Source organism: Eulemur rufifrons, chromosome 13 (assembly GCF_041146395.1).
Source record: "Eulemur rufifrons isolate Redbay chromosome 13, OSU_ERuf_1, whole genome shotgun sequence".
NCBI lineage: Eukaryota > Metazoa > Chordata > Mammalia > Primates > Lemuridae > Eulemur > Eulemur rufifrons.
The window spans coordinates 7,885,885-7,909,401 of record NC_090995.1 but is presented as its reverse complement, the minus strand read 5'-3'; the positions used below and the strand labels follow the sequence as shown (position 1 = coordinate 7,909,401).

Sequence of the window (23,517 nt, the reverse complement as noted above, 5' to 3'; positions counted from 1 at the left end):
CCAAACCTCCAACCTCCTACTCTACTTCTTGTAACTTTGGGTTGTGTAATTTGGGATAAATCACTCAAAATCTTGGCAGTACACTTTCTGGAAAATGAGGAGGTGTGTTTATAACGTCTCTAACATTCCTTTCAGCTATGGTTTTGTGGAAACCACACACTTGCTTCTTTCCATTTAAGGCATTTAGATGACATCTAAATTCTGCCATGGCCTGGTTAAGCATTTAATAAATTTTAACTGTTCTGCCATAAAATCATTTGTTAAGGGACACAGTGGCACACTGTGATGGTTTTCTCTGGGTTGAGGAAAGGTTGGTTTGAGGAACAGGTGGATGAATAGGTGGATGTGTGAATAAAAGCAGAGAAAGAAAAAGTGAAGAGGAAAAACAGAGGGCAGAGGAGAAAGAGAGCGTGTGAGTGCAAAAGAATCGACTCTGTTGCTTCAAAGAAAATGAGAGATTCATTACATGTAGCATCTTTGGTATCTTTAAGTTTATCCTTTTTAAGATTACCTAGCATAAAGAATTTATATATATTAGGCAAAATTAAACGAGTAAAGTGTTTGGATTTTGTGACTGAAAAAAGATTAGCCATCTTTGATTTTATTTGCAACTATGAAATCCAACCGAACTTTTTGGGGACTTTGTTTCATAGATGTCTTTCCAGATGATACAGTTTTAAGCATGAATTGATTGTGCAAGAGGAATGTAGGTGTTTTGATGTTTGCTTTTAGTTTTGAAAGTATTTTGCATGTTAGTTATATAAAATAAGATACATATATATGTGTGTATATATCTACATATCTTTCTAAAATCTACTATGTGGACAATGTCTTCAAAATGTACTTAAAACTTTCTTAATATTTTTAGAGAAAATTATGGGCTAGATGAACACATTTTTTTCCTCCACTATCTTACCTGGTAAATAACGTTTTCTTCCACTTGCCTCTTAAACATTTAAGATAAAAAAAATTTAATATTCAAACTAAAAATACAAGTGTATGATTAATATCTTACTGAATAACTTGAGTCTTCTGGAATCATGATGCCTGTGATAATAAATTCATATGCAAGTACATTTGCAATTCTACTCTTATTTTAAATTAGGTTTAGTTGTAACTTACATTCTTCTTCTTCCTTCTTTCTTTCTCCTTCCCCTTCTCCTCCTCTTCCCACTCCTCATTCCCCCTCCTCCTTCCTCCTTCCCTCTTCCTTCCTCTTCTTTCTTCTTTCTTCTCTCTTCTTTTTAAGAGACAGGGTCTTGCTCTGTCTCCCAGGCTGGAGTGTAGTACTGGTACAATCACAGATCACTGTAGGCTTGAACTCCTGGGCGCAGGTGATGTTCTTGCCTCAGCCTCCTGAGTAGCTAAGACTACAGGCTAATTTTCAATTTTTTTTTTGCAGAGACATGGTCTCTATTTGTTGCCCAGGCTGGTCTCAAACTCTGGCTTCAAACAATTCCTCCTGCCTCAGCCTCCCAAACTTCTGGGATTATAGACATGAGCCACCACACCAGGCCTCTATTTTTTTTAATTCTATTCATTTTAATTATATTTTTTAAAAAGCAGAGATACTGTAGTTTGTCAGTTACCTGTCAGTTTTGTAAATTTGATTTGTATAGTAATTTATTAATTTCCAGTGAGCATAGCTACATTAATGCTTTTACACATAACACATGACAATTAAAATTTTAGACTAGCATGGTTTTAATATTAATATAAATTATGATTATTTTCACAGGTATATTTTTGTAGATCTTTGTCTAAATTTGATATTTGTTTATATATTTGCTAATTTGTCTATTAATCACATGGAATTTATATTCAACAGTATTATAATATGATACAACTCATTAGAATTAACATCCTTTCTAAGATACAAGAAAACATGTAAACATGATATAATTTGCATTTAAGAACATATATGTATATGTCCATATGTCACAGTCATTGTATAAGAATTAAGTAAAGCCTTTTTTCCCTCCCATGGAAAGAGAAGAATATCAACTACTAATGATGCTAATGACTAATTATAAATTGGTAAAATAGGAATATTTAGGAGGTGTTCCTTTTCAGCTGTATAGCTTAGTCTTTCTTTTAGTTTGGCCAATGGGAAGACTACACAGAGTATATTCTATTGATCAAACACTGTGTACGTGTGTGTGTCTTTATGTGTGTGTAAGTGATGGAAGAATTATTTCATCTTGATTAGTTTAATATGCTTTTCACCTCAATGTTTTAAAATAATATTGACCATGAAAACATGCTAATTAAAATGCCTAGGAAGGAACTAGATGCTGTGTCATGATGTTAACTATACAGTTATGAATATTGAATTTGAGAAACTATATAGTTAAAAAAGTAAACGTAGAATGTTTGATATTGGATTATACCAGTAATATTTGTGTATTAATACAAAAGGTAAAGAATTGACATTGCTATGACTACTGGAAGTATATGAAATAAGAAAGGAACTTCTTTCTTGAGATTCTTCCTGTGGGACTGACCAGATTGTTTGCAAAATGCTTGCGTTTAACACAAAATGCTTTGTGCACCCCTTTAGGATAAAGCCAAATATAAGATGAGATTTTATAGCTGAGAAAAAAGTAAATAAATAACTGGGATTTGAAATGTTGGCTAAGATTTCCTGTTCTTTGGTTACACTGTTTGCAATAAGATGAACTGTTTCTTCTGTGTACTTCCTTGCTGTTTGCAGAAAGATAAACTGCTTCTTTTGTGCATTTCCTTTCAGTATATCTTAATTCAGCACAGAATTGACTAATTTGCTATCCTTTCTGCAGGTCTCTGCCATTTGTTAAGCTTGGTTTAATGTTTAAGGCACTATTAAGTGTTCTGTCAGGTAATAGTAAAATGCTTTCATCAAAAATATATTAGCAATACTCAGCAGAAGTCAATAACATCACCTGCTATAAAACAAGGCTGATTAGAAACTCTTCTTTTAAAAGACCCATTTAGAATCCATGACAAGCTGAAACATCTTTATATAAACACACATCATTTCTTTGTGAATAGACATTTATATTATCTGATTTTAAATAAATTGGTATTTCAGCTTCAATTGAAGGCAATTTATATTATACATCCTAAAAAACTGCTAAAGAATGTTTAGATCTAAATCTGATAGTATTAAACTTCCATGTAATGATTAATCTAGATTGGTATAAGAATTATCACATTTTAAAATGATTCTTCATGCAAGTGGCTTAAATTAGTAACATAAGTCTAAAATTTATTATCTAAATTTTTTTACAAATGCTTAGTTTCTAAAGTAGAATTCTATCTGATTTAGAAATCACAGGATAAGTAAAAAATTAAAGTCTGTAATATATATTTTACCCTATTAATAAAACAGTAATATTCTGGCTAATAAATATCTAGTAACATAATTAGGAAGCATTTAATTAATATGACAATTAAAAAAATTTGGCTGGGCACGGTGGCTAAGTCCTATAATCCTAGCACTTTGGGAGGCCGAGGTGGGAGGATTGCTTGAGGCCAGGAGTTTGAGATCAAACTGGGCAATATAGCGAGAGCTTGTCACTACAAATATTAAAAAAAAAAAAAATTAGCTGAGTGTAGTGAAGTGCGCCTATAATTCCAGCTATGCAGGAGGCTGAGGCCTGAGGATTGCTTGAGCCCAAGAGTTCAAGGTTGCAGCGAGCTGTTATCACACTGCTATACTCCAGCCTGGGAGATATAGTGAGACTCTGTCTCAAAAAAAAAAAAAAAAAAAAAAAAAAAGAAAGAAAAAAAAAATTCTTACTCTTTTCTCTCATGCTCGCAGCCATGGGCAAGTATTCAAATTATGAAGAAAATGGATGGCAAGGGTTTGAGGAGGGGAAGCTGGTCAAAGTATTAGTGCAATTCATGCCAATAGAAAAGAGCACTGATGACACAAAGCCAGGTTCATATAATAAACCTCTTAGACATTTTGCCTTCTCCAGCAGAAGTTGATGATCATCTTCCCATGGTGAGTCTATTTCAGGGTGGAGAAGTTAAGAGTAAACTACTACATTTGTCAGAATGTGTCCAGTTTCAACCTTTCTTTATCATGCATTGACTCTAATAATAGATGTTTAACATCTTGATCTTTCACTAGAAGGTTTGAGACTTTAGTCACACATGTATAAAATCAACAAAACTGGAATATATAAAGTGTCTGCTTTTATATATAGGTGTGTGCATATGTCAACTATATATATTTTTATATATATGTGTATGCATAGTCTGTTTTCTCTCTTTATGTGTGTTTGTATAATACCCATATTGTATTTATATATGTAAAAAGATTTTTTCATATGCACACAATTTTATTTTTATAATCACACACTAAAATGAATAGTCAAGAAACATATGTATATGGATATGCATGTGGTAGGTATATAGAGTCATTTGTTTATCATTATATTTATTCTGGACTATATGTTTTTTCTTTTGTTAGGAAGGATTTCATTTATTTCATCTTAAAAAATAAAAGTACTTTGGCCCAAATGTTTATAATTAAAAGGTAAACAATTTAAAAATGTGTACCTGCTTAGAACTATAAGAATCAGAATAATATAGATAAACTATGCACAGCCAAATGGGATAGAGTCTCTCAGATTTGCAATAAAGCCAGAATCCCCATAAGAAATTTTTATTCTTCATAGGTACAATCCTGGAAGCCTGTCTCCCATAGTGATTTAGAGCAAAGACATTGGAGTCAAGGAGCCCAGGGCTCTGGCCCTAGCTATGAGACCTTAGGCATATTTCTTGCACTAAATCTTAATTTTCATGACTGTATATATATTTAGGAGTATACATGTCAAGTAATTATTTTAAGGATTAAACGAGGTACTGTATTAGAATACTGTATTAGATACTGTGTTATGAAAAAAGTAATGGAAAGTGTTAAGTACTGTTTGAATTATAGTATTTATTTACTTATTTTGTTGTATATATTTAAGGCATAAAACCTGATGCTTTTTATATATATATATATATATATATGTGTATATATAGTGAAATGATCACTATAGTGAAGAAAATCTATGTATCCATCACTTTTCATAGCTACCTTTGTATGTGTATGTGTCAGAGAACGTAAAATCTACTCTCAACATTTTTTCAGCCTGTTAGACAATAGTTAGACATTAGATCTGTAGACTTACTAATCTTACAAAACTGCAAGTTTATACCCTTCGACCAATTCTACCCATTTCCTCCCTCTCCCAATCCCTAGTAACCACTGTTATACTCCCTGCTTCTCCGAGTTTTACTTTTTCGATACCAGATATAAGTGAGATGGTGCAGCATTTTTCTTTCTGTCTTTCTAGATCTGGTTGATTTCATTTAGCATAATGTCCTTCATGTTCATCTATGTTGTATTCAAAAAAAGAAGAAAATGCTAGCATTCATTGAGAATTTACTATTTAGTTACAACAATTTATAATTTGCATATATATTATTTAATACACACAATAATCCTTAGGGATAGTATTGTGATTAATAGATTTTACACATGATGTATGTGAGGTTTAGAATTTGAGTGCCTTGTTCAAGGTCATATACTTAACAGAGTCAGGATTTGAAATCACACAGTTCGCTCTTAGACTGCTGTGTTTAACCAGCATTCTGCTGACAACCAAACACTCAATAAAATTTAGCCATGGTGCTTATCATTATCATTATTACATATGGATGAAAAATACTATAATTATCCACTAGGACTTATGTTAGTTCTTCAGGAAATATTTCTTCCTTCCCTCTGCTGAGAGATTTTTATGTCTCTAAATTTTCTGTAAATATTATTGAGTTTACTGCTATAAAAAGATAATGAAACTCTGGTTCAAAAAAGGAGGGGGGGAAGGAAGGAAATAAAGAGGAAGAAATTAAGATCATAAGGGAAGTTTGATTCTTATATACTCTATAAACAGCGCTCAGAAAGTTTCCTGATTTTATCTCCTATTATTCAGAAAAAGTTCTTCAAGCTATGAATTCCTAAAGATCTCATGATATAAGATCTCCAATATATTAGCCACTTTGTCTCACAGAAGCTTTTTGTACCAATTACATTGTCTTCTCCATGCTCTCCTTGCAATAACACTTTGATGTACTATTCATCATTTCCATTTGGAAGAAGTAACAATGTTCCTTCTCAACTATCACACTGCTTCCAGTACAGTGTGTCTCAGTAATAAATAAAGTGCATGCTTTAAGTGAAAGTTTACATTTTTTTAAAAACCATAAGTCTTGGCATATTTCCAGAGGGCATGACAAAATATTTACATTATTGTTTAATGGCAAAACTCACTTCTTTCTAGGAGCAATTTTTGATGAATCTGCCAAAAAAGATGATGAGGTGTTTCGCACAGCGGTTGGCGATCTTAACCAGAATGAGGAGATCTTACAGACTGAGAAAATCACATTTTCAGTGACATTTGTTGATGGCAACAACCCTTTTCAAGCAGTTCAAGAAGGTAAGTTCCATCAGCAGTCCACTATTTATTTTGTTTTGCTTGTTTGGTTCATTTCAAATGAAAATGAAATTATATTTATATTGGTACAAAGCTATTAAAGATGGGAATCATTTTTGTATTTTTGCTGCTAATTGGGCATTGCTTTTTTTCACAAGTGCTGTTTGTTAATCTTGTATTCTACTTTTTGAATGGACAGGGTGTGGAAGGTCATTGTATTGATTGAAATATAATATGAAAATGGACATAAATATTTATAGTTAAAAACTTCACAACATTTTTATGACTTCAATGTAAATGAAACATTCCTTAAAAATATTACTTTCTATCAGAGCTATGATTTTGGACTTCTCTGAGATAACTGCCACCATGAGTGTTGTTACAACTTGCACTGACATTTCAGGTGTACTCATGACAAATGTGTTGCTGCAAGGAAAACCTTTAGACACTAGACACAAATCAAAGAGTTTGTACTGGAATTGTAACATACTGACCTAGGTTATAAATTTTTCACTCTCTGCAAGGTACCAAATATTAATATTAAAGCACTTTCCTCATTCTCTGTGTTCACTGGAGTAAATTAAAATTTTTCATTGGTACAAAGTAATACATATACAAATTATTTTTTTATACTTGCATGGTCATTTCTATTAATGAATATTTTGACTGAAAGATCTTAGATAAACAACATTTTGTGCTTGATGCCATTAATCTTAATTGAATGTTTAGCTCCTTGATCTACTGATTGTTCATGAAACTATTTGTTTCTAATTGCTATGATCCAAATGTTTGTTCCCTCCTACTTCCCCCCAAAATGAATATGTTGACACCTAATCCTCATTGTGATGGTATTAAGAGGTGGGGCCTTTGGAAGATGGCTAGGTCCTGAGGGCTCTGCCCTCTTTAAGGGGATTAGTTCCCTTATCAAATAGGCCCACGGGAGCTTGTCTGCTCTCTCTGCCAAGAAGACACCATCTATGAAGCAGAAAACAAGCCCTCATCAGACATTGGATATGCTGGTGTCTTCATCTTGGATTTCCCAGCCTCCAGAACTGTGAGCTATAAATTTCTGTTATTTACATATTTCCTAGTCTAAGGTACTTTGTTATAGCAGCCCAAATGGCTTAAGACACTAATCTGTTTTATATTTTATTGTGATAATGTATTTAGACTGAAGAAAATGAATGCAAATTTAAAACAAAGCATTCGCTTCATTAAAAAATTAAATGGGATTTAGCAGGAGAAAAGGAAGATATATGTAGCAAAGTTGGCAGGAATTTTTATTAATTTTTATTAAAAAAATACAAACATTAAGTGGTAAGAAAAACAAACATAAGTGTGTGAAAAAGCTGTCCTTTTCATTTACTGTGGTATCTATTTGATATACAGGTAACGTTTATTGAAATATATTTTGGTCAGTAGTATTGGCTACTGTTGAAACTTCATGTTTACTTCTGTCAATTAGAGAATTGAAATGATGATTGGTAGTCTAAAGGCTAACATGTGTTAGCATTTTTAAGAAATCTCTATCATATTTCTTTCTCAACCCTTAGTTTTAATGGCCAGAATGAGAGCAAGAAAAACATGAGGAGCTATTTTTTATTTTTTATTATTTTCTGAGTAACTAAACATTAATAATTGAAGACATGCTAAAATGTTCATGCTTTTAAAAAATTGACTTTGACTGAAAAAGTAGTAGGAAATAAAGAAATGAAGACAATACAATTGTTAGAAAGGAATTATAAAGGCAGAAAATATATAAATACATCCCTTACACCTTTATTAGAGAATACAATTTGAAAAGTGAAGACAATTTTTAAAATGCTAACAGGTTTTTTGTTTGTTTTGCATATTGCTTTGTGTAATTATTCGGCTGCCAGCTAAATTCTGGAAACAAAAAATATTTTTCAAAAGAACCATAGTGACTTGAAAGAATTTGTGGCACTTCAAATTGAGAGAGGAAATAAGTTTCCCAGATAGAGACCACTGCTCTGTATTTGTCAAGAAAAAAGAAAGAGCTGGACAGTTTGCCTGATGGTTTCTGATGCTAACAGGATGTTCTGGACCAGTTATTTTGATGGTTAGCTATGGGTAATGAAGCTGAAATAAGTTCCAGGAAGCTCTAAAGATAATTTGTTTCCCCATTCAATATCAGGAAGAATTTCGGTTAATTTTAGAAGTAAAAACAATTCTTTTTTTTAGAGCTGTTTTTATAAAACGGTTGGAAAATAAGGGAAAATATTCAATTGAAAGAGAACAAGAAATAATTGAAAAGAACTATTTTCTTAAATGTTTGGAAGAAATAATTTAGTAGAAAACCTCAATTGTGCCATAATGATGGCCAATTTTTCTATTATCACATCTTTTCTGCAATATTATTAAAATCTATAATAGAGAGGGTCTTAAATCACCTTTTTTTGACATTTAAAGGAGTGACAAAATAATCAGTTCTATAACTATAACTGATTGTTTACAAATTAGCACTCCTAATGAACTTATAAAAATTCCTAGTTTTGACCCCTCTCTCTCACTGTTTATTTAAATTTGAAAGTCTGGTTCTTGAACAAATATCAACATCAAGCATATATACATTTGGTAATAATAATGAATGGTAATAGGTATCACTCAAAGGGTAGATAAATAAAATCTAATAGTCTGAAAATACTTAATTTATTTTATTTTACAATTTTCTCCAAACAGCCATATTTAAGAACTGGTTTTTATTTTAGAAATTTAAATGTCTGTTCACCTTATCTTTCTCCTATCAACACTTAATAAGAGAAAGGGATTTATTGAGCAACAGCCTATTTAACCCATAAACAATAATAATAAAGAGTATTAGTATTACTAAAATCATCCTTTGTAGCTTGGACTACAGTATATTTCTGGATAGCAATTCTTTTGAAGATGAGTTTCTAGACAGATATCTCAGTTATAACTTGGGATTAACATTGCACTTTCTGGAGATCTGACTGGATTGGATCATTTTTCACATTATGTTGTACATCAGTCTCAGACCTTTCAAGTAAATGATCAGTAAAAACAAAAAAAAATGCTTTTTTTCACAAAATAATCTAGAAATAAATCACCTATTTTCTGATGATGCTTTTTTAATTTCTTTTTAGTATATTTGTTGATAAGCTGTTGTTTATCTTTTGTGTACTGAGTTGTGGAATATTAACCAAGGGCAAAAAATGTTTCAGGAAATTTTTAATATTTTTTTTTCTTTTGGGTAGGCTGTTTGGGTAGCTGGAATGTAACTTTTTCCCTTAAGAAGATACATGAAAGAGAAAAAAAAAATCATATGGCTATTTTTAAAAACCTACATAATTATAAAGGTGGAAAATTATATAAACCTAGTTGAATATTTTCACTATATAAGATGAAATAATTGAGACACGGAGAAGTTAAGTGATTCTCCTAATTTCTCCTAGAGTGAACAAGCAAGTGTGTAGCAGAAAAAGAACTAAACCAAGACTTTTATACCTGGGCTGTGGACCAGTACTGGCTGGCCTGTTAGGGACTGGGTGCAGAGTTGCCCCCTGCCCCATCTGTGGAAAATTTGTCTTCAATCAAACTGGTTCCTGGTGCCAAAATGGTTGGGGACCACTGCTTTACACCACTGGAATATTGTAATATTTTTCTGTCTACATCTGTTAAATACACACACGCACACACACACAAGCAAACACACATGAAATAACACGGTATATTATAGGATTTTACTAAGTACTTCATGGCAGGAAAAAGCAGATTTAGATGTATTGATATGCATTTGATGTTTATTTATGTTTATGGCATGGAATAGTAGGAAAATTTCAATCTAGGTGATAAACACCAGTTGTGTTGTATAAGTCATTTTAGTTTTTTTGGCCTTGGTTTTCCTCATCTGCAAGAAATGAAGAAATCAGAATATAAATAATATATTTTTAAGGGAACTTTCATCTCTATGGTTTTAAGACTCTTCAGAACACATTTCTAGATTTAGAACCTTATAGAAATGATCATTATTATTTTCTCTTTAGAGAAGTTTTCACATTGCTGAAATTTCCTCCTAGTTTTTCTGTGACTGACTTTAAAATAAGTTAAAAAGATACATAGTACCTATTCTTCGTTCTGCTACTTCATCCAACTATTTGCCACAGCCCAAAGAACCCATTATTATCACCAGAATCCAGAAAGGGTCCTGTGCTGGTTTAATAGACCTGGACCAAAGTAGATGTTGGCAGATTTTTCTTTTTATTTCTGTATTATGGATTGTTTCCTCTGTGGCATCTATCTACTGTATATAACATAGATGCACAAATGTTTGGTGTAAAAGATAGTGCTGTCTCTAGTGAAAACAGTGGCAATTATTTGTATTGTTAGCTCTCAGCTGAGACCAACATAATATGGGTCATGAAAGGTGGAAATTTTCAAGAAAACAAAGTCATGAAAAGTAAGGATAGTGTATTTGTAAAAAATGCTTACATTGGAAGATGAATGCAGATATATGAATCCATGTATAATTCTTACATACATTAGATGTATCAGGAAGTGTCTAAAGCATCATGCATTGATATTTAATGGTAAGATTCAACTATAACATTTTTAAATAATTGTTTTATTAGACAAGTGACTAAAAATGAAGTACATAGTGAGTAAAAGACCAGAATTATACTATGGAGTCACAAATGAGTCTACTTGAAATACAAAGTATTAAGTATAATAATTATTTTTGTTTCTACTCTGATACAACACATTATAAACAATATTATTATAATTAACAACACTGAGTTTATTAAAAAGGTCCAGTGCTTTTAAAATATAAAAATTTGAATAATTTTATCAAAGTATGATTCAGAGAAGTAAACTATTCTTATTAAAGAGTGCATTAATATTCATTATAATTAAGCAAATGTAATTTTAGAAATATGAGCACAAAATAAAAGTTCTTTTTAATATAAAAAGCAGTCATAATTAAGAGAGCTCATCTTCCAAGTTTCATTCCAGTCCACTTTAAACTTACTCTTTTGCATACCTCAATATCAGTAATGATTGCTCCAAAAGAATCTTGTAAAAAGCAGACATTTCACTTTAATGCAATGAAAATTAGTTGGATTTGCCTCATATATCTTCCAAAATAAAATAATTGCATGTATATGAAGTATGCTTATAAAACAATGAAACTGCTTCACTTTTGGTTTATGCTACCAGTCTCATTTCTTTATATTTATACCTAACACACACATATTTATTTCATGCATGTAAATGGGATGACAGGAGAGTAGCAGAGCCAGAAAAAGTGTAAGGAAATCAAGTAGGAAAAAGCACTTCTCCAAAACACATCACCATCCACGGTGAATATTTCTGGTGCTAAATCTGAAGAGTGTGGTTACATTATTCCAGGGCTTAGTCTTATAATTTATATTCTTCTCTACTTCAATAAGACATTTTTATTGTGATAAAAATCTGCTAATTCCAAAATGCTTAGACTGGATTCAGCAACTTTCCCAGCATGGGACTACAGTGTGTGCACCTCATCAACCTGTGTTTTCCTGGACCAATTTTGATAACTTCAATTCCAGCTTCTTTTCTGAATTTCCTGAAAATAAAATAAACTTGAGAATTGTTGGCTCCAGGGGGCAAGAAACAATCCTGGAAGATCATGTAGGTATAATTCTGTTCATCCATTCATTTGTTTATTTGTCTATTTTTTCATTCTTCCTTCCCTTCCCACATCAAAGTCACAGTTGTGCTTTGAATCCCAATGTCTAGCCATGATGCTCTGTGTAACGCTTGTCAACTATATGCAAAGTGGTGGAAGGAATAAATCATACAGTTAAGCGGCCGTCTCTAAACATCTGTGCATCAAGAGAGATACTGGATGCCTATTCAATGACTGGACCATCTGCTTTCCTCTGTGAGTCTGGGATATTTAGCTTGGTCATTTCCCCAGAATCTCTTTCCTGCCACATTCCAAGGACTGACCCACAAGGTCTGGAATGAGAATGTTCTCAGCACCCACCATCAATGTAGTGTTAAAGTATAAAGCATTCTTTATCGGTTAGAGACAACACCAACATGCATTTTTTAAACATCTCACACAAACCTTTTCCATTGCAGAATTGACCATTAAGAGGAATTAATAAATATGTATTTGGAATTTAAGTTTGAGAGTACTCAGTCAAATCAATCTAGCCAAGTACTTATCAAATGCCTAGTGCTGTTCCAAGATCGGTACAGATACAATGGGAGATAACAAAACAGATAAAGGACACAGTGTATGACTGCAGGAAGCATAAAAATGTACTTGAGGAAGGCTGTGGATTTTTAAAGCATGAAAAAACATCATGCTGTTGTCCTCTACCTATAACTTGGGTTTTTAATTGGTTAATAGCAGAAAGAAACAAGAAGTTCTAGCCTTTTAAAATTCACTTGTCAGGAAAAGGTAATTTCTTAAAGAAATTTATTATTTTTTAAACAGTATTAATGAAGATAGCAATTGCATAGTCTAATCTTTTTTTTTTCTGTGACTTATTGTTGTACTCCTGTGTTTGCAAGCCTTTCCCTTATCACGTTTGATATCATACTCTTGAAGTAACAGGTCTCCACTACTGTGAATAGATTGAAATTCAAATGTTTATAGACCTCTATATCATAATTTTATAGCCTTTGTGCTTCGAGGCCTTTTACCTCACTATCTACAATTTTGTACTGTTTTTTAAGTTACCTCAGAAAATATGTATTTTAGCAGTGTGTGATACTCGGGATCTCATTTTGTTTGGAAGAGTCTTTAGCAGCTTTTTCTGAAAGCCGTGTTTAAAGAAAGTAGAGATTTGTTCTTTTATTATTGCTGAAGGGTTCTTTCTCCTACCAATTTCTTTCCTTATCATCATAGCACACCACTTTTTTCTTTCTTTTTCTACCTGTATAGATACATTGCATGATGATGGTAGCATAATTCAGTTTTTAATCGTTCTTTTATGATTCCAACTCAGTAAAAAATTACCTGTATGTCTTAAAGTAACTCTGAATATCTAGTTTATTATTATATTAGTAGATTAAAAATTGCCTTTACCTATACTTTGCAGCAGTTATGAGAGTCCATTGTGTAGTCATAAAAATAGTTTAAGTTCTTGTTGACAAACCAAAGAAGACTTGACTATCTATGGAATTTTCAAACTATTATCTGTATTATTGATATTCAAGTTTCAAATGATCCAGTTTACTTGTTTAATTTCAGACCAAAGAATAAGTTGACTGTTTATTTTCATCTTTCCCACCTATTTTTTGATGTCCTTGACAAATTTTAAGTTTGTGGGAATCACACTATGCATAGCATTTTTGTACTCATGCAACATTTTATTGAATTATCTTATGATTTTCAAAAGAATTATTATTGAAAAGCTTACTTTTAACAGAACATACAAGAAGCCAATGTGCAATATGAAATTGCATATTCTGGGAAGAGATGAATCAGCAGGTACTTTTTGGGTGCCTACAAACATTCAGCCTTGAGCTAGTTACTCTGCACAATGCTGTGCTCTCCACTGGCTTCGCTATAGTCTTATGTGGTTAGCTTGACCTGTATTCTTTTGCCTTCTTCGGTCCTGACCGATACATGCATCTTTTCTTTTTGCTCTTCACTTATGGTAGTCTTTTAAAGCTCTTTATTCAGTCCCCTTTTTATACTTGACTCTCCATATTGTACTATAAACATTCATGATCTCTACATTTGGTTTAGTATATAAATCTTAAGATTGATGCCATTTACTTTACTTGGAAAAACATAAATATTAAGTTTATGGGCTGTGGAATTATATACTTGCCTTTGTATATGCATTCTTCTCCATCTCTTATTATCTGTGGGCCCTTGAGCACAGCTAATGTCTCTCAGCCTCTGTTTCTTCATAAGTAAAATGGAGGTAAATATGTATCCATGCCATCACTATGATTATGTGATTATTGTATATGGATTATATGGGGTTATAATTATAATAGGTGGGTCCCTCTATTAATCTAAATACATCTTAATAATAATGACATGCATGATGATTTAACACAATTGCATGTGTCCATCAGTAAATTTCTATCCCTATCTGAAGTTTCTTTCCCAAACATCCTCTACTATTTGTATTGGTGGTTCCCACAGGTACCTCTGAGTCTAACCTTATTATTTGCTTAGTCAGCAGCATATTTTTGCCCAAATAAGAAATTCTGTATCAAGATCCTGAATGTTGTGGTTGTAAAAATATCAGATAATGAAATGCTTTTGCTTTTTTTCTCTTTTCTTGGGCTAGTTCTGCTAGTCAGCACAGGAAGATGAGAATTATATGTGTAGTATAATTTATTTGGCAAAAAAATAGTGATGTTGCAACATGTGTACTTAGGGTTGGGAGGATTTAAAATATCTTGTTACCATTTCTGGGAAGTAGAGAAAACCGGTGGAGACCAAATTAAAGCTTTCTGATGATTTGTGTAGGCATAATATAATCAGTGAAGTAAATAATGCACTGAGTCATAACTAAATGGCATTCAGTTGTATAAAGGCATAATGTTGTAGAAGAGTGATATATATGAAGGTCAAATATACAAATTAATTCAAGGAAAGCGTTATACTTTGAGGGATACATCATCTCCAGTATTTGAGTTTATTTCTGACATGATTGCTTAAAAGGTTATCTTTCTAAGCTTTGCACATTTTCATTACAATTACACATGGGCAAATATTAACTCTAAAAGCTTGGTCATTTGTTTCCTTGAATTTCTTTTAACTATTCTTCTTCAATAATACATGATACGATGTTATTTTCTCAAGAATTTATTCTTTGTTTCAAAACATTTGCTTTTTGGTCTTTAATACTGATGTAATATGATGATAAGATTGGGTAGGCTCATTCCTTAAGCTACATTTCAAATATGAAAGACTTTACAATGTCTTACATATGAGAAATATATTCCAAAGTTGAAAATAAGTATATTTTCTCAAAATGTATTTGGGGATAGTGCAGGTGGGGAAGCTGTTGTACAAATCAAAGTCAGAAACAATCCTAGTACAGAGAATATTTTTTAATAATAATATTTTGAGTGTTCAAAAATATTTTTGTACTTTTGACTTTACACTTATGCAAAGACAAACAGAATGTTTTGAAATTGTCCCTTGTGCTCATTCATATTATTAAAACAAAGCAAAGTGTAGAGGACTCAGGTGAGAGAAAGTAACTAAGGGATTAAAAATAAATAAAAGAGAAAAAAGGGCACATTCTTACAAGTCTAAGAATAAGAAGCTGACATATCAGCTTCATTCTACCTGCTCACTCATCCTGTTCTTATTCTATTTATTTGCTCAATATGCTTATGTGTTTAGAATTCTGTTTTTTCTGTTCTGAATCCTAAGTGTTTTTGCCCAGTTTAAGGGAGTTTTATCTCTATATTAACTTGTCATGTGTATACACAGATATGTATGTCTGTATAAAACTATATATTTTTGGTATACCATATGTATATGTGTGTTTATATATCATCTTTATGTGCATATATAATTTATACATACATATGAGTCTCTCTCTGTGTGTGTAGTGTATATGTGTATGTGTATGTATGAGTTTGTATAACAAAATAAATTCACCAAGCACTTCTTTTGGTCTTCTTTCCAATGTTTATTCATGTTTTTCAAGTAGTAATGTAAAACTCTATTTATTATGTCTGACAAAATGGAAAAAAGGCAAACTTTGTGTCAAACCACTATCCTTTAGCTTACCTAAAATTCATGCCAGGGCTCCATGTGAGCACAACATGAGACAAGAGTTTACACTTCTTTTCTTTGGAAATTTCTTATAGCTTACATATGGGAAGGGGAAACCAACTGACAGAAAACTAAGAATTACCGAGAATAATTGATTATTCTTTCAAAATCAAAATTTTAATTGTTTACTTATTTGTATGATACTTTTTATGCACTGACTATATGCTAGATTAGGAGTTTATTCAGAAGCATGAAACAAATTTAATCTAAACCCTTAAGGAATTTATAGTCTAGGAGGAAAAATGTACAAAAATAACTAAGCAAGCTGATAATTTCAGTTTTAGTGGAAACAAGTGATCATAAAGGAAATTAAATGATACTGAAATAGCAGTGTGTGTGGGTGTGATTTAGAATCAGAAGTTGATTTTTGATAGTATGGTCATGGAAGACACAGAAATAATATTTCACCTAATATTTCAGATTGCATAGGAGCCAGTCATGCAGAGATAGATGGAAATAGCATTCCAGACTACTGCATATCGGAAAATAATTTGGAGCCATGGGCTTGCTGTGTTTGAGGGACTAGATTATCTTTTAAACACTTAAGTTTGTATTCTGTTATTTTACAGATGTTTATTTCCATCATTAAAGTCATTATTTGTTGGGTAACTACATTACTTTTGAGTTTGTTATCCAAATCTACTTCAGTTTTTCCTACTCCCTTTAGAAATGGAGTATGTTCCATAGGAAAGCCTGGTGGTCCTGTAGGTCTCACTGACATCTTGGGCATGGGGACTTCATGATTGGAATCTTTTTAGATTTTAAATTTACCTGTCTGTAACTATGATTTTGAATATAGTTATGGAAACATTTGGGCTTTTCATGTACCTGTTCTTCTTCCAAGGAAAATGTAACAACATACAACAAATTAAAGACAAAAAGAATTTTACTCAGTTTTCTTGGTCTTTTAATACAAAGTAATGCCTAGAGTTATAGTGATATTGAATCCTCGAGAAGAAACCTCACTTTGTAGCTCTTATATTTGATTTGCAATCTGCAATACACTCCTACAAAAGAACCTCATTTGAAAAACACAAAAATACCATTTTTACTTATAACTTACTACATCCCATGGACTGTTAAAAGTGCTTCATTTTTTTTCACCTATCTTTGTATGGCCTTATGAGCTATAAGGTAGTTACTGTTTTTATTAGCATTTTCAGATAAGGAAACTTAGGAACAGCTAGGCTAGGTTAACTTGTCATAGTTGAAAAATTTAGAACAGAGCCTAAAACACTTCTCTTTAAATCTGCTGATTGAGAGTCTCATGCATATATCAGTGGAAGGAGAATGAGGCCAAGGTACTTATTTTCTTTCTTCTTCTATGATCTCCTTGGGCTGGCTGTGTACTTCAGGGAACAGTGATACTTTTCTTGAGGCAGCTTGGTCTACATAAGTGTCTCCTTTTGAAAATCATGAGTTCCTTTCCTCTCTATGCTTCGGGCTTACGACTGGTCATGACTTCACTGCTACTAGCTTTGGCTTCTTGTACTATCCCTCATTTTTCTGCTTCTCCTCATCCATACCTATGTAATTCATTCCTCTGAAAAGGAAACTCTTCTCAAATTTTCCTATTTTGAGCTGCCGTTGTTTTTGTTACCAAGCAATCAATGGGCTTGCTGCCTAATACACATAGAAGCCAATACCATGACATCAGCCTTTGAGAAAATAAAAGCTTTATTGCAAGTCAACTGGCAAGGCAACAGGAAAAAAATGCTCAAATATGTCTCCCTGAGCTAGAGGCTGGGTTGAGTTTTATAAGCATAATGTAGCGAGGTGTGATATGATTGTATTTTGCAATCAGGTGATGCCAGAAGGCATGATATCACTGGATCCTGCCATGAGGTTACACCAAGGGTCAATCTGATTGATTCTGGATTCTATCATACAATGTCCACTTCTTCCTTTAGTCCCGGCTCCTGGGTCAAAGCACTTAGGTTCTGCCTGTGGTTGCATGCTTGGTTTATTTGGGTATGCTCAGGTTACGTAACGCTCAACCTGGGAGCCCATGGCAACTGAAAAACGCTCACAACTTTGCTACATAAAAGGGGCTAGATTTGTCTGGTACCGTTGCATTTCCTATTGGGATTTCAGCCAATATCATTATTTAACTGGTATCAAATCATTTTTAGTGATTTGATGACCTATCCCATCTAATCAGGAAGTGTTATCTCTTAGAATGTATTATTCAGACTTAAAGCATGCATCTTATTACAAAACGTAGAAAGAATGCCTCACACAGACCTTTAGCTTGTGTCTTTTATAAGCTGAAATCTTTATGTTCATGTATTTTTTAATAGTGCAACAAAAATTGACTTGTTAGAGACATTGAGTGGCACTATCGCTTTAGAAAGGCACTAGGTCTGAGCAGAAACAGAACTGATCTCCAAATAGCCACCGTGCATGATTGAATGGCTGCAGTTTAAGGAAACACAGTTATTTTTATTTAAAAATAACAAATGGAATTAACTTTATAGATGTTAATGCTCCAGTTGCATATTTAAAATATCTTTTAAATAACACCTCTAGTTTGATTAAAGAAAATGATGAATCAGTTCACAAATTTTTGAGTATTTTATTCCATTTTCTATGGAGAAAAATTTTCATATATCTTTCCTTTATTCCATTCTTTGTAGGAGTGCTTTATTATGAACACTAGGGTCCTTATTAAAACACTGGGGGCAGGAGGGAGCTGCTAGTTATTGGCGAACAAACTGCACAGCCAAGATTTTCCATTACCTGGTAACTTTCCCTTAGCTATTACCTAGATAATAATGAGAAACTAACAAGTTACAAAACGACTGTTTGAATTTTATCTCTTTTCATTTCCCAGACCCATGGTTTAATAGGTGTTAATGAACAGTAAATGGCTAAACACCAGACAGCAGAACAGGAGAAAGAGTAGGAAAAGTTCTAAAACACATGACTAGCATTATAAGATCTTTGATTCCTTCATTTATCCAACATCGTTGAGCATCTCAGTACAAGACACTGAGGTAGAATTAGAGAAGAACATAGAGGTAACTTAGAAGTACTCTGCATTTTCAAAGAGCTTTAAACTACAAATGAAGTTTTAATATATGTGCATAAACGATATAATAACAAGGCTGTATATATACGTTCAACGAAGGATGGACAAGATACAGAGTAGGGTAGAAAAAGAGATGACATTGCTCAAAATGGTGATTTGAGAGAGAAGGGAAAGAAGAAATGAAAGGGAAAAGTAGTAAGCCATGCTTTCTGCTCTGAAAGTAGAAAAGGTATAAACAAAAGAAGCAGGCGTGTTCAAAAATAAATCTTTGTGACTGATAGAAAAATGTGACCTTATGCCTGGGTGGACTGGGAATGGAAATATCATGCTGCAAGGACAGAGACGGTAAGTTTCCTCTCAAGGTTTGTATTTTATTTCCAGCTTCAAGGTCACCTCTTTCCCAAAATAGTGGAAGAATAGTGAATTCAGCATGGAGAGAATCATGATTAAGCAAGTAAAATTAAACACTAATAAAGGCATTAATAAAGAGATCAACCTTCATATAGCAAGGCATTATTTCTTTTAAAATGCAGAAAAAGTAATGAAAATGATTTGAGTTCAAAGATGCTGCTTCAAAGGTACAATGCTTCCGCTGTTTTAAGAGCAAGTGATATTTTAAAAATATTCTACATCTTCGGCAGAGCAATTGCTTTTCACATTAAAGAAATAGATAAGCGCCCAAGTTTTATAATATAAAAAGTACTATGCATATGCATTAACTAATTCTCTCAAAGTATTTTTACTACACATTTCACATTGTATGCTATAGCTCAGTGTGTCATGGTGCTGTGCTCATACATAAAAACATGGATTGTTTGCTAACTGACTTGAACAGAAGTAGGTAAAGAATACTGATATCATGTATTATAGCTCCTTTATGTGCACAGACTAGGATTACTATCTTTTCTTTTTCATTAAGTGAGATAGTTAATGTTTTAACATAAAAGTATATTTATTGGTCTGATTATCACAAGTGGCCACTGAGGCTTGTTTACTCTGAATAAAAAGTGCTCTGCAATCTGTGAAAATCAGCCACTGTTTCTTAATCATTGTTTGTTTTATTCTTTCATCCAAATAGATATCGTTGAGAGCTTATAATTTGCAAAATACTATAAGTGCTAAAAGATATCAAGGTGCATCAATGTGGTTTCTAGCTTCAAGAATCTTATGTTTAGCAAGCAATAGACAAAAATAACATTAACAAATAGTCATGAAACAAAGGACAATAAATTATAATGTCTTCAAAAGCAGTCATTATAAAATGTTATAGGATTTTGAAAAGTACTGATACTGGTTCTCTAATCCTACATTCCCTCTTTGCCACGCAGCTTAAAATACTTTTTCTTACCTGCACACTCAGTGTATCCCCAATATTTGGTAGAAAATGTAACAGTGTACTTGAGATCATTTCACATTATCTCAGCCTTGTTGACAATCTTGCTATGTCACTAATCTTTCTATGTTCATCCATTCAATTAATTCAACAAATATTTATTGAGTGTCCATATGCCACAAATTATTCTAGGAACTCATTGGATAGCAGTGAAAAATATAATCTCCTGCTCTCTTGGAATGTATATTCTAGTTGAGGGAACTATAAGTAATACAATTTCAGATCGAAGAGCTGGCATGGGAAAAATTAACCAGCATACTTAATATTGAGGACAGAAAAGATGAAGGTGGGGTGCCAATTAAAATAAAATGGTCAGCAAAAGAGCTTTCTGAGAAGATGACTTTTAGTGTGCAACAAGTTCTGGTAGCAATATCAGCAACTGAAATTTTTGTGTCTTCTCATGATCACATTAATACCTTATTTCCATTTTTATGTAATTATCATATTTGAGAGTACCTTTCTTGATTATCTGACCAATACTTTCAGTCACTTAATATTTTTAGGCCCTGCCTTGTTTTGGCAAATTCATTTTGTAAGTTGACATTCTTTACCTGAACTCCAGCCTTAGGATGGATGCCCAGCCACCCACGTACACACACTGTTGATGCAGCCTATCTGCCTTTCTCATTTTATGTAGAAACTCTGTCATCAATTGCTTGATCTCTTTACTATCAAAAATGTATATGGATTTTCACTATTGCTGTTACCATAATTTTAATAAATTCTTCTTACTGTGTTTAACCATTCAAAATAGATTCTCCCCCTCTTCCATGATAGCAGTTTTAGCTGCATTTATGTCCCCCCAAATAGTACTACATTTTACACTTTTCGTTGCTGTTATATATAAGGTCAGTGGAATGTGAGTGGAAGTGTGGGCAACTTGCAGGTCATTTCCAACTGAAAGACAAGCTCCTTGCCTTGGACTAACATTCACACCCATTCAATGACATGGACTATCCATCTTGCTGTGACCTAACTTCGACCATGTAGATGAGGACAACACACTATGAGGTGGCCAAGCAACAAGACAGGAGGAAAATGATTCTCCTATAGAACAGAGCTACCCTGGTTGGACTTTTGTGTTTGAGAGAAAGCCACCTCCATCTTATTTAAAGCCCATTCTGTTGGGTTGTCATTGTTCCAGTCATTTAATTGTTAGCATTACAATTATACCTGCCTCTGTAAATATCTCACTATATAAAATTGATGTATCCCACTCCTTCTGCTCACCCTAAGTGAAGATATCCACTTTTGAAAACCCAGGCACTCCACTTCTGTTTTTTTCCCCTATATTCTTCCTCTTTGCCTTTGTTTCCTTCTCCTCCTCCTCCTTCTTCACAGATTTAATGAGGTATAACTTACATAACATAAAATTCATCTATTTTAAGTATACTATTCAATTATTAGTAGTAAATTTACAGAGTTATGCAACCATCACCAATATCCGGTTTCAAAACTTTTCAATCACCCAACAAGATCTCTCTAGCCCATGCCACCCCCAGCCAACCACAAATCTGTTTCTATAAATTTGTCTCTTCTGGGCATTTCATATAAATGGAAGTAGACAATAGAAAGTCTTTTATGTCTGGTATCTTTCACTTAGAATGAGTTTTTGATGTTCATCCATGTTGTAGCATGTGTCAAGATTTTTTTCTTTTAATGATGAATAGTGTTCTTGTGTAGGGGTATGCTATCTTTTTTTCCATTCAATAGCTAAGGAACCTTAGACAGTATCCAATTTTTGACTATTAGAAAAATGCTGTTATGGATATTTTTTAAAACATCTTTGTATAAACATATATTTCATTTTGTGTCTTAATCTGATCAAGATGCCATAACAAAATAAATAACACAAATTTGTTTCCTCAAATTTTGGAGTCTGGAAAGTACCAGATCAAGGTGCCAGCAAGATTGGAGTATGATGGGAGCTCTCTAGTTTGGTTGTAGATGGCTGCCTTCTTGATATGTGCTCATATGACCTCCTCTTTTTATGTGCATGAAAAGAGAGTGTGCTCAATCTCTCTGATTTCTCTTTCATTAAGGACAATAATCCTGTGAAATCAGGGTCCTATCCTTATACCCTCATTTAGCCTTAATTACCTCCATAGATGCACAGTCTCCACAAATAGCCACATTGGTTAGTGCTTCAATATATGAATTTTTTTTTTTTTGTGGAGGGGAACACAAACATCAAACATTCAGTCATAATATTATGCTAGGGTAGATATGGAGGGAGTTGCTCAGTTTTATGGCAAATTAATATTTACCTTCTTAAGTAACTGCCTGTTTTCCAAAGTAGATGTACTATTTTACATTCCTACCACCAGTCTATATGATTTCCAGTTTATTTACATCCTTGCCAATTTTGTGAAATATGTGAAGTGATATCTGATTATGATTTTAATTTCTGTTTCCCTAATGATTAATGATGCTAAGTATCTTTTCATCAACATCTGTATACTTTCTTTGGTGAAACGTTTGTCCAAATCATATGCACACTTTTATTTAGTTTTTTGACAATATTATTTAACTTTAAATGTTTCTTATATAATCTTGATAAAAGTTGTTTATCAGATATATGATCTGCAAATATTCTGTCCCAGGCTGTGGCCTTTCCTTTCATTTTCGTGATGATGTCTTTTAACATGCAAATTTTAAAATATTTGTTGCAGTCCAATTTATTATTTTTTTCTTTAAAGGGTCTAGCTTTGACATTACATCTAAGAATTATTTAAATAGTCCAAGGTTATTAAGATTTTTTGTTTACTTCTAAAATATTTATATATTTAACTCATATTTGGGTCTATGAACTATTTTGTATTAGTGTTTGAGT

General features: G+C 32.8%; 1 protein-coding gene across 2 annotated transcripts in view; it reads left to right on the top strand.

Annotated features, from left to right (window-relative positions):
• The window catches only part of GRID2 (glutamate ionotropic receptor delta type subunit 2), a 1,124,557-nt gene that overhangs the window by 213,114 nt on the left and 887,926 nt on the right, over nt 1-23,517 (top strand). For both annotated transcript variants that reach the window (XM_069485505.1, XM_069485506.1), the window contains exon 2: nt 6,321-6,476. In XM_069485505.1, the coding sequence (XP_069341606.1) occupies nt 6,321-6,476 (156 nt within the window). The remainder of the gene's footprint in view (nt 1-6,320; nt 6,477-23,517) is intronic.